The sequence below is a fragment of the Haplochromis burtoni genome, unplaced genomic scaffold, assembly GCF_018398535.1.
Source record: "Haplochromis burtoni strain Fernald_Lab_line unplaced genomic scaffold, NCSU_Asbu1 Contig_96, whole genome shotgun sequence".
NCBI lineage: Eukaryota > Metazoa > Chordata > Actinopteri > Cichliformes > Cichlidae > Haplochromis > Haplochromis burtoni.
Genome location: NW_024582457.1, coordinates 2,063,031 through 2,075,061, shown reverse-complemented (window position 1 = coordinate 2,075,061; position 12,031 = coordinate 2,063,031). Strand labels below are relative to the sequence as shown.

General features: G+C 43.7%; 1 protein-coding gene across 6 annotated transcripts in view; it reads right to left on the bottom strand.

The window, feature by feature from the left end:
- Nucleotides 1–1,415: 1,415 nt before the first annotated feature.
- The window catches only part of LOC102311160 (signal-induced proliferation-associated 1-like protein 2), an 88,096-nt gene continuing 77,480 nt past the window's right edge, over nucleotides 1,416–12,031 (bottom strand). For 5 of the 6 annotated variants that reach the window (XM_042222887.1, XM_005927157.3, XM_005927159.3 and 2 more), the window contains 5 exons: nucleotides 9,353–9,572; nucleotides 7,919–8,050; nucleotides 5,630–5,747; nucleotides 5,419–5,494; nucleotides 1,416–4,980 (listed from right to left, as the gene is read on the bottom strand). In XM_042222887.1, the coding sequence (XP_042078821.1) occupies nucleotides 4,834–4,980; nucleotides 5,419–5,494; nucleotides 5,630–5,747; nucleotides 7,919–8,050; nucleotides 9,353–9,572 (693 nt within the window). In that variant the 3' untranslated portion in view covers nucleotides 1,416–4,833. The remainder of the gene's footprint in view (nucleotides 4,981–5,418; nucleotides 5,495–5,629; nucleotides 5,748–7,918; nucleotides 8,051–9,352; nucleotides 9,573–12,031) is intronic. The other variant, XM_005927160.3, reaches the window with a different exon arrangement.

Sequence of the window (12,031 nt, the reverse complement as noted above, 5' to 3'; positions counted from 1 at the left end):
TTTTTTCTTATCTAGGGTCTGTTAGTTTAAATGTTTTAATCATTGCTTATGACAAATTTTAAGAACTTCAGTTAAAAATATCTGTGACTCTCAGGACTTTTGTTCCTTGTTATTCTGGCTCTAACAAATGCTGTTCAGTTAAATATTGAGATGACCCTGTAAGAATACATGATGTAATTATATAAAGAGTGTAAGTCTAAGTTTATGTTGTCTAAAGGAACCCACATTTTTTAAGGGTCTAAGGGTCCCTGATACCACTATAAACAGAAACAGAACGCAGTGATTTACAGATCCAATCTCTAAATACTGTCTTTTTTTAAATTGAAAATTGCACAAATACAACAGGTCAAATGTTAAAACTGGGAGCTTCTTTTAAATTTATTCTTTTTAATAAAAGTATTTTGAAAAAGCTGGACCAGGGCCCCTACTTCAGGAACCAGATTCACCAAGATGAGCTTAAAATATAAACTGAGTTGATTAACTCAAAGATCTGAACAGTTTCCTGTTCCTAAAAGGGCGATTGGAGTTAGTCCAATCAGCTGCTGAATACACTCACCTTGAGTTAAGCGTGTGCATGAGTAGAGAAAGAAAGCCATCATCAATGGGGCCTGATACCATGATTCACTATGGGAACAGGTTTAAAAAATAAATACATACCTTAAATACCTTAATTTTAATCCAGTGGGCTGTGGACTATGTGGCCACTCTCATGTCATCATAGATCAAATAACAGTTTGATATTAAATGCTTAATTATTTTAAACAGTCTTTAAAACAAGAGTATCCCAAAGCAAGGCTACTGTATGTTAGGATGTGCAGCTAGAAAGGAAAAAGAAGCTAAAATAAACACAAGTTATCGTAGCCACTGGTAACCTCCAGGTTGCCTCTTTAGGTCCCTGTGCAGGTGCCGGATTCTTGTCTCTCAGCAACGAGCATTTGTGTGTGCAACAAACAAACATAAACATAAATAAAAACCCAACCCAACTAGAGCTTATGAATGGGTAATGGCACAGTTATGAACTAATATTCAGGAGCTAATTTGTTCTAATCCCTTTGCAGCAGCTGCATGACGACTGCTGAAGAACAGCTACTGCAGGGATGAAGATGGCTCTCACACACAGAGGCAGACTCACTCCAAACCCCCGAAAACGGTCCAACTTATTTGTGCGTCAGCTATAAACATTTTATTCAATTTCTTTCAGCCATTTAGAAAAGAATCAAGTAAGGGGGAAACAGAAGTGACAGTAATCTCTCTCTCTTTTCCCCCTTTTGGTCAACAATGCCAAATTACAAAAATCAGTAATGATCAGTCGTTATATTAAATGTGTTCAACCAAGTGAATTAAGAGAGAATTAAGATACAAAGCACAAAAGCTGCTACTATGGGTAAACTGGATTTAACATAGTGACTCATCTACACAAAAGGAGGTACGTACATCTAGCTGCACTTTTTAAAATTGTTGTTGTCGTTTTTTTAAGCAACTGGTTAAATTATGCAAGTTACTTGTGGGGTTCATCAGTGCATGGGAAACAACTGAACAATCGGAGAATAAATGTTCTTAACATAAATATGTATGCTTATAGATAAATAATAATAGTAATCACAGGATTTCATCATCTACAAGAAATGATAACATGAAACGATTAAGAGAAACCTGAGAATTTCTGACACCGAGCACAATAGCCAATAGTGAATGGCCATGATGATGAGACCCAATTGTTAAGTAGAATTTTTTGCACTGACTCAGGAATATTTCACGGTTGGATCTGTTGTGAAGAACAATACAAATACAAAACATGATCCAGCAGTCAGACCAGAGCAGTCAGTGGTGTCGACCTGTCAGCCACCTCAAACATTTGGCCCATTAAGAAAGAAAAAAGTACATCAAATAAGAAAAAAAACAAAACCCTGAGCTGCTGAACCCCTTTTTCCAAGCAAGAAATACAGAAACATTTTACTTTTCAACATACAAAATGTGTCTCTTCAGTTCCTAAACTCTTACTTAGTGTTGTTGAAAAAGGTGATGCAACACAACCATTATTACTTACATGCAGCATACATGTAAATAATGATTTTCATGATCTGAACATAGATCCACGTAGAGAGCTTCGTACATAATTTAATACTATACTAAGTGTGTGTTAACACTATGATAGTCTGGGAGTCAAATTCATCCCAAGGACCATGCTATGCTCAAAGAAACTAAAAACCCAAGAGCTACATCTCAGACGCTACAGGCCTCAGTTAGCATGTTAAATCTTAAAGTTCATGGCAATCCTTCCCCCCCCCCAAAAGGTTTTTCCAAAAGAAAGCTTCTCCTAACTAAAAAGGACATGACAACACAGTTTAGGTTTGCAAAAGTGCATCTGAATAAGTTACAAGCTTTCTGGAAAAATGACCTTTGGACAGACGAGACCAAACTAGAGATGTCGGCACAGCACCACGTTTGGGAAAAACCAAACGCAGCAAATCAGTAAAAACACCTCATACCAACTGTCAAGCATGGTGGTAGAAAGATGATGATTTGGACTCACTTTGCAGCTACAGGACTGATGCACATTACGATCATTGAGTCGACAACAAACTCCTCTGCATACCAAATTATTCTACACAATCATCCCAAGCACACCACTAAAGGTACAGGAGAGTGGCTAAACAAAAAGAAAAAAAATCAAGGTGTTGCACGGCCTAGTCGAAGTCCAACCAGAGTCTGACTGAAATGCTGTGGTGGGACTTTAAGAGAGCTGTGCATACATGACTGCCTGTTAACCTCAGTGAACTGAAGCGACTTCCATCAGTCACACAGGCGAGCATACAGAATGAGCACTTCACGTTGTTGTAGAAGCACCTTTGGCAGCAAACTACTGAGTCATGCAGTGTGCTTAGCTGTTCACAGGACTGCAGAGAGTCGTGTGAAAACTTTCTTTGACTGTAAATAGGTGGCATGCATCTTCTCATCTAACCCCTGGCAAGAGGCTGAATAAGTTTCTCTTATTTCCTGAAACCATTTCTTTGAAACAGACTTCAAACAGCAGTAGCAGTGAACCAGACTGAAAAAACTCAAATCGCTGCTTTGGTACCGAGGCTGGGAGAAGAAAGACTGACGAAGCACAAAAGACTTATTTTTACAACTACATTTATTTAAAAAAAACAAAAACAAACAAAAAAAAGCGCCCAATGTCTCACCAGGGATGAGACAGTTCATGGAGAGAGACAGTTTTTAAAAGCATACAAACCAGCAAACTGTTAATCTAGCAGCATCCAAATGTTGGAATCTCCAAAATCATCATTTATATATTTAAATATATAGTTTTGTTGTTGTTTTTCTTTTTTTTTTGCCCCGGCAAGCTACACACTTTACAACATACACAGAGCTTCATCTCTCCTTAGTGGAGAAAAAACAAAAAACAAAACAAAACAAATACCTTTAATAAAATAAACAACTTTAGGTTAAATAAGCTTAAATAATAGTGTTAAATACAAGACACTTCTGTGGCAGGTATGTACAGAAAATAAACACATTTGGCATTGTAAGTGTGGTTCACTGGCGCTTGCTCTAATGCTCTAGAAACCACTGCATAAGAACACATTTTCCTGTGATAAACTACACACACACACACACACACTCAAATAACCTCTCTCTCTCTGACACACACACATTTTTTTTTTCTATCAGTGAGCCACAGACAAGGCGTGTGTTTACAAAAAGGACTAAAAGCAAAGAGAAACAATCCACCGACAACCAAGAGTTTTAGGCACAGTCTCTTCCTCGTTTCATAAATACACGTCAAATACAACTGCGACTCGACAGGAACTCTTCACGCTTGTGGTAACTTCTTTTAAAAAACAAAAAATTTAAATAAAAACAAAACAAAACACAGTTTTGTAACTACCACTTTGTTATTGCTAGGACATTGTGACAGTGAAGGGAAACTAGTGACAAATGTGCGTAGGGAAAAGCACCTTTAAAACATCAAAATTACTGCCATGTGACCCTACATTACAACACAGAGGAAAGGAAAATGTGGAATTCATCAGAAACAAAACAAAAACAAAGAAACAAAAAGTCTGAAAAACAGCAAACCTCAAAACTTTTGCGACTTTGGAAACCGGAAAGCAGGAGAAGAAAGAAAAAAAAGATCTCAGTTGAGCTACATTCATTTCCCCCCCTCCCCGCCGTACGTTTCAAGAGCGCCACATGTGGATTCCTCTTGGTGCAAGCAGACAGTAAGTACCACTTCATTATGTCCAGTACATTCCTCCCCTCCTCCCTCTCGCCTCGCCCCTCTATACTTTCCTGTGTCCGTGACGGCCGGCACAGAAACAGCTGTGTGACAGTGTGTGCAGTATGATACAGTACGGCTGAGTATACAGTACAGTAGACCGATGCGACATACGTAGGTAGGTAGATTATATGTTCACTACAGTAAATGAGCTTTACATTCCTCTACTGTAAGAAGATCCCGTGGACAGGCGGGGCCCTGGGTCGTCTTTCTTGATTCCTCTTTAGTGCTGGAGATGGAGGTGGGGGTGGTGTTTCCCCAAGAGCCTCGTTCACCAGTTAAATCAGACACGACCCTGCGCTTCAGACAGAGGACGATCCCAAAAGTAAAAGTCCAGATCGGGGTTTCAGGTTTCTCACCCAGGACTGCACGATAGTCTCCTAAACATGGGGTTGTTTGAAAGCATCTTGATTACTCTTGGGGGCTGGTAATGGTTTGTTTTATAGTTTGTTTGCCTGTGGATCATCTGGGAGTCTTAAGTAGGAGTAGAGTGGGTGCCCGTGAGGAATAAAGGCCATCATGCTTTCTCTCTCCCTCTCTCGCTCTGTGTCTTAGGGTTTCTTGTCGATGGTGTGAAAGAACCACTCTGTGAACTTCCTGAGCTGCGCCGCTGCGGTCTGGCTCTCCTCCTGCAGTCGCATGTTGTCCTGTCTCAGGTGCTGCACCTCTTCCTGTAGCATCGCCTTATCCTCTTTCTCCTGAGAACAGGGCACACACACACACGTGAACACACGCAATCAACGCGAAACACATGAGGCAAAAAATAAATGGATACAAAAGAGGCTGATAAAAGCCCCGCTATTACAAGAACATCCGTCTTTCGTCAGCGTGGTGTAAATGGGAGGCATTAACATGGCAAAGCAGCCCTTCCTCTGTTCTGATAAAAGCGCATTTCCTCTCTCCATTTTAAGCACATTAGTGTAGGTGGGGAAACGTTGGGCTGGGACACAATAAGAAAAGGAAGCGGGATATTGAATTAAGTGGATGAGTTTGTATTACACAGACCTCGGGGCACGCATTACTCAGTGTCTGTTCATCTGAGCTGTGGGACACCGACATGTGTCGTTTGCTAATGTGCAAAAGGAGCGCACCAAGGTGACAAAAACATAATCGACAAAAGGATGACGCGGACTCACCTTTCTGAGGTCGTGCTGCAGCTGCCTCAGGATCACCTCTAACTGGTTGACTTTGCCAGTGAGCGTGGAGGGGGAGCTGTTTGTGGGGTAACACAGAAGAGGACGGTGCCAAGAGTCATTTATTTACACGAAATGAAACAATAATGACAGTTTAGCTAACAGTCAATATTCACTTAGTTCTTGTGTGTGTGTGTGTGTCAGTGAAGCTTACTCTGCTCCCAGCGCCGCTCCTTCCGCCTCCACCACCCGTCTGGTCAGCTCTCTCGAGATCTGCAGAGCCTCGACCCGCTGCATGTCAGTCATGGTGCAGAAGGACGCCACGCGCTGGTCTGGGAAAAGAACAGGTGAAGTAATGGGTCATGATCTGCCTTTGACATCAAAAACAGGAAATCTGTTAAACTAAAACAGAACAGATAAACACACTCGCACACGCATTCCCGAGTGGATGAGACGATTCATTCATGGCTTGTATGAATGGATGGCTCTGGTTTAGTGCACTTGCAAAAGCAGTCCTGCCTTGCTGAGAGATCTATAACCGGACAGCAGGGAACAAGGTAGTAAACAGAGCATTTCTAGACTACTACAGATAAAGTCAGTCCCTGGGGTGTTGCTCCAGTGCCCTCACCCCTCCAAGTTTCCTCTGACAGCTGTTTGGCTCATAATGGGCTGGATCCCAGGGAGCTGTAAGACACCAGCCATGCTTGTTTTACCATATCAGGCCCTTAAGCTTTGTCAAAGCTCCATGGAAAACCCAAACTTGGCATGTTACCCTTGGGGCCTACTCAGTTTTAGGGACTAATGCTTGTTTCTTTAGAAACCTGTCTTTCTCAAGCCCTTATCTGAGGCTAAAGATGGGGGAAGGGGGGGGGGGGTGTTCTGCATATTCATAGAAAAAGATTAAGGAAACCCTTCCATTAATTTAGCCCCCAAATGAAAGCTAATCCACTCGAAGACAAAAGCTGGCCGAGCCCGAAGTTGGTTTTTCAGATGACTCAGGGACGGGAGAGCAAGTCTTCATTTGCATATGAATGAACATCTTCCTTCATATTCGATGGCTGCATCACAAAGATTAAAGACTTCTAGGAAAAGCGGAGACAAGTGCAGAAAAGCAGCTTGCCGTTTTTGCGTGACCCGGGGTTCATACTTACTGGACAGAAAGACAGATTACAGAGAAGAGAATCTATGCTGCACACTGCATGTGAAAGCATTCAGCGACTGCACCAACATGCTTTGTTGTTCAAATCTACAAAAAAAAAAAAAAAAAAGAAGCCTATTTTCACTTCCATCTGCTGCTTCTTGCAAAAGTCAAAGAGAGCACAGTAGTTTTTATTTTTTCAGTTTGTTTGTTTTTTTATATAGTGCAAGCCAATCCAAACTGTCTTTTTGCATCATAAAAATGAGCCGTCTCTCAGGATCCACATGACTAAGGGTTATGAATGCCGTGAATGCTTTACATCTAAGCCAGCCTCTTTCCCCACTGGCTCTAAAAAAGCTGGTTAAACATACATGACACAATGGCAGCCCCGAGCCACTTTCTGCTCGGCAACAAGGCCCCTGGTTTACACAGCGTTTTTTTCTGGGCCAGCGCGGCTGCCGTGACAACTGCCTTGCCGCTGCCACTCAGACTCTGCATCAACTCTGCTGATTCGTCTCTCGTTAAATGACAAGACTGCGGGCCGTGCGGCAAGAAATGCATCAAAGGAGAATCTCCACAAAAGACTTCGTTAATTATGACAAACAAATGATTACATGCTATGTTGCCTGCTCACTGGTCCAGGGTCAAGGTGGACAAAAAGAAAAAAAAAAATACTCATGGCATGTGCGCAGGTCTGTGATAAATGGGAAATACACCGGCATGAGACTGGTCCAAAAAAAGGTATTTAAATTAGAAAAGAGATTATGATGCAAATGAGTGGTTTAAATGTACGATTGAGGGGGGGGGGGGAATAATCAGCTTTAAGTTTTTGACAGGAAGACAACCTATAAGTCTACATGAAAGCTTCATATCTAAATTTCTCGTCCCAGAGCTGAATACCAACAAACCCCCCGAAATGGAAAAGTCTGTTTCTTTCAGAAGATCACATTCGGACCTGGTGGTCAAGAGGGGAGCATAAATCATCCCAAACTTAACAAACGAAACCTTAACCATAACAGAAAAGCAGCAACACTCTGAAAACCCGAATGATGACTTGCTGGCCTTATGGTGGGAAGATTAGCTCCATGTCAGTGCTGAGAAATGATGGCTTTGTTCTTAATAGGAAATTGCAAAGGGGCCTGGGGTAGAGGTGCAAAAAGCAGGAGGATTCCCAAAAGTAAGCTCCGGAAGCACTTAGGAGCAACTAGAAGAAAACACATAGCTCACACAAATCTGCACATTCAAGCAAGCGGGCACTTGCAGATTACAAAACACACAGTCACACACGCTAAGCAGCCAGGAGGAGGGGGTGGGGAGTAGAAGTGGATTACACAAGGTGCCAGCAGCTTCATCCAGGCTGGTTACCTTCGAAGGCTCGTGCTGCATCAACCAGGTGAGACCAGTCCAGCCCAGAGGCAGTGTCAGGGAGGGGCATGAGGCCCGGGTCGCTGAACTTGGACCTGTCCGCCAAGGAGCCGTCAGAGAACCAAAACTCATCTGCAGAGACAGGCAGGCACGCCGATCAGTGTCTAGGCCTGGCCTGAGTTTAGGGCTAATCGTTGAGTCACCCATCAGTTTGCATCAGACAAAAGGGGTTAGGGGAAAGGAATGGGGAGGGGGGCGTGAGGGGGGGGGAAGCCAGAGAGACAATTTGAAGCGGATGGCTTTTGTCTAGCCTAACTCCTGCCAAACGCCTAATCTATATTCGCTCATCTGGCGAAATCCTCCAACAGGTTGGGAACCTTTAGAAAAGCCAAGTTCTGGATTTGTGTAACAGCATGATAGGCAAGAGTCACATTAAAACCACCTTCTCTGTGTGGCACTCGCGAGTCGCTGTCTGAGGGGCGATAAACGACTTGTCTAAGTGAATGTCTTCATGTTTCAATCAATAACTCCTTTCCCTCCCCTCTGTCCCTCCTGCCCTCCCCCCCCATCCCTGAAAGACAGAGAATGCAATAAACAAGCTCCCACTCTGCAGAGAGGCATTTAGAAAAGCATGAGTGGAGAAGCAGAGAAGAGACACAGAGAGCTTGAGGTGACGCTGACACTCTCCTTTCAATTTACCCAGCGTCTTGGAGCTTGAGTAATTCACTGTTTACCAAATTGGGGCTGCTTCAGTACGGGAAAGGGAGAGCCTGTGCTCTCAACTACCCTTCAAAACAATCAGGAATCCATCAGACTGACAGGCAGAAGAGGCCGAAGAGAAAAAAACATCTTTCCAAAAGCCATTTTCTATCTAAGGACAGCAGCGGGAGATGGAAAAGGGATGGTACGAAAATGAGACAGGAGGGACAGAGAGGGGTGGCTGGCAGGGACTGATGAGTGAATGAAACATTATGTATGACAGACATTGTGACATTCCTCATGGAAAAATAGGCATGTTCATGTCAGAGATCCTAAAGCAGCAGGCAGGACATCACACCTCTCATCGCTAATACATATTCAGTGGATGCTGGGAGACAGTGGAGCAGGGAATATTAGCCAGCAGTGACAGGTGTCTGCTTAATGCAGACGGAGCGGCAGGTCCCTTGCAACTAGCGAGCAGCCTCACCCATTTCCAATTAGATGACTATATTGAGGAGTGCTGCTGGAGTGTGTACCAGTTGTGCTTATGATATCAGCAAGGACTCAAGTGGCTCTTTGAACGAGTCTCGATATCCTGGCTCTTATCCGGTGCCAGAGAAGAGGATTGATAATCCAGCAGCGTCATTGAGAAAAGTGTGTATTAGCCTTCCTGTCTTCTGTTTGTGTGTTTTTTCACCGAGCTGGCCCGTCGAGCGTTTCGTTGCCTGTACTTACTCCGCAGGTTGGACGCGCCCTGGTTGTGGATCATGCGAGGCGGCAGCGTGCTGTGGTAAGGTGGGGTGGTGCTGAATAGGATGTCGTTAGGCATGGCTTGGTCCAGCATGGAGCTGTGCGAGCTGGCGTACGACGAGCCTTTCCGGTTACTGGACACGCTCTCGTCGGACAGCGTTCGGTACAGCGAGCGTCTGGGGGACAAGCTGTCCACTGCTGATACCTGAGAAGATCAGAACAATTTGTCAAGCATTACTCATAACAAAGAAAACAATCCTAGATGCACATTCCCCATGCTCTGCCTTTCCTCGGCACAGGAGGCATACACGATTGGGCGACTGGGTGGGCTAAACGGGGAACATCCGGGGGAGAGGTGGCAGGAATCATTTACAGTCTATGCGTTCAGGAAAATGCAGTTGGATTGAGCACAGCTGGAGAACGTCTGGAAGACGGGGAATAACAGGGCTGGAGGAGGTGGTGACAGAAGCCACTGCACTGTGGCAACAAGTAGTCGCTGAGTTTAATGCTAAAGCAGAGTGCAGGTTTCACAAAGCGAGACGGAAAGGAAAAAAACATGAGGAGGCAGTCGAGAAGTCTTTAAGATGGTGAGGAGGATACAGACAACTGGGTGAACTAACCACAGTGTCGTATACATGTGTGAGACTGACATCTGGACAATTACAAGGATAATTGTGGGTAATTTAACTTAAACAAAAAAGCAAGTATAAAACAATATTCTGTCTTGTGTTCGTCTGCACATCTGAAGTTTGCCTGCCTTCCAGTATTTTGGTATAATAGTGCAATTAGAGAGCTCATATAGCAGAGACAAGCAGGGGCCAAATCAGAACGATGCATGCTGTGATCAAAGAGAGCATGAGGTCAGAATAAACAATTATAAAAGCTGTTAGGGCTTGAAAAGTAGCATCACCCTGAGGGGATGTCTTTTGGAGAGAGAATTACATGGGATATCACTGCAAAGACACCACTGTGTTACAGCTGGCCACAGTTTTGACAGAGCATCTCCTCTTTAAACCCAGAAAACCACAAAGCCAGATCCCATCCGTTATGTTGCTGTTCAGCTAACATAAATGCAGCAGCAGTGACATCAAAAGTAGCCACAAATGATATGCGGAGCATTTGGCCAGATGGGTAAACGTCTCCCCTTGCTTCCCAGCTGTAACCTACACTAGACTAGTAAACCCGCAAAGCCAACACCCAGCCATCTCCATTTCAAAGACAAATCCCACGGTGAGAATTTAACAAACATCTTGTCTGTCTTTAAAGTGAGAAATATATACAGGAATTCAAAGCAATGCACATCTACTGCCTCTAAAGACCACCTCAGAGGCTTTAGCTTGACAAGGTTGTCTCTTATTGCAAGTTTTCCCACCCAACTTTACAAGATTAGACTCCCGAGGCTCTCGCTCATCAAAACAACTTTAAAACAGGATTTGCTGATCCTATATAAAGCATAAGAGCGCAGATTTGGAGCACCCATAAATGGAGTCACGGCAAATGAAAGCAATTCCAATTGGGCTTAATGTTTTTCTTTATAAAGCCATCTATTTAGTACATCAAAACAAGCTCTCTGAACACATCCTGGCACTGGTTAACTGTACCTGCTGTGCACATTTGGAGAAAATACTGTATTAATAAAACCTGCAAGATTATTGACTATTATAGTATGCCTAAATCCACCTCAGCTGGCAACAGTCTCAGCCTGCTTCGGGGCTGTACGGGCTTTGAATTCTTTTGTAGAGCAGCAACACTCTTATCAGTCAAAGCAGCAGTGGCACATCCACCTAGATTTTCCTGATTTTCCCGACTTTTTTTTTTTTTTTCCTTCGCTGCCCGCACCAAACAAAGACCCAATGACGTGCCACTCGGGAGGATGTGTTGGACAACCACCTTTTCAGATCGTTCTTCTTTCTTTCCCACAGGAGGTTCAAAAGAGGAACACTGTGGGCAAATAAGCTGTGAACGGCCTTTCCTTTACGTCAGCCACACAATGGTCTGCCTGTCCATAGAAGGTCGTCCCAGCGGACACTGTGGCTGGCAAGGAAAATCTGTCTGCACCTGCTCAGCCACACAAAGAAAGGCCACGGGCGAGTACCGGAAATGACACATGCGTTAACCTTTACTATAGAATCTGTTTCATTAACTGACAAATCATCAGTTCAGACTGTTTTATATAAGAATTAGAAATAAACCAACCGTGTTTCCAGCCCCATATAATTACTGTGATTTGATGACTTTATGTGCCAGCTGATGACTGAAAACACAGTGAAGCTGCTCCCAGAAAAGAACAGTATGTGTTTATTGGGAACATATGTGTATATGCTTTGGAGTGCCTGGCCCCGTGCCCTCCCAGATTGTTGCTCCACGCACTACATTATCACACCGAATCTGACAGGAGAGTGTGACAGCAGAGGTCCTGTTGCTCGGTGAATCTGACAATCAGTGCACCTTTGTACTGGCTACTTTCTTTATTCGTGGGAAGCAAAGTTACATCAATATTATGTGTATCCAAACAAGCTCAACACGCATGCTTTCATTTGAGACAGGTGCTGACGCTGCCTAGTTGTCTTGCAAGCGCCAGATTTTGTAAACCATAAGCTCGATGGTTGGAGGCAAGACAAACGAATCAGTGGACTGCTGCTTCGTGTTAGGGACGAGGCCTGT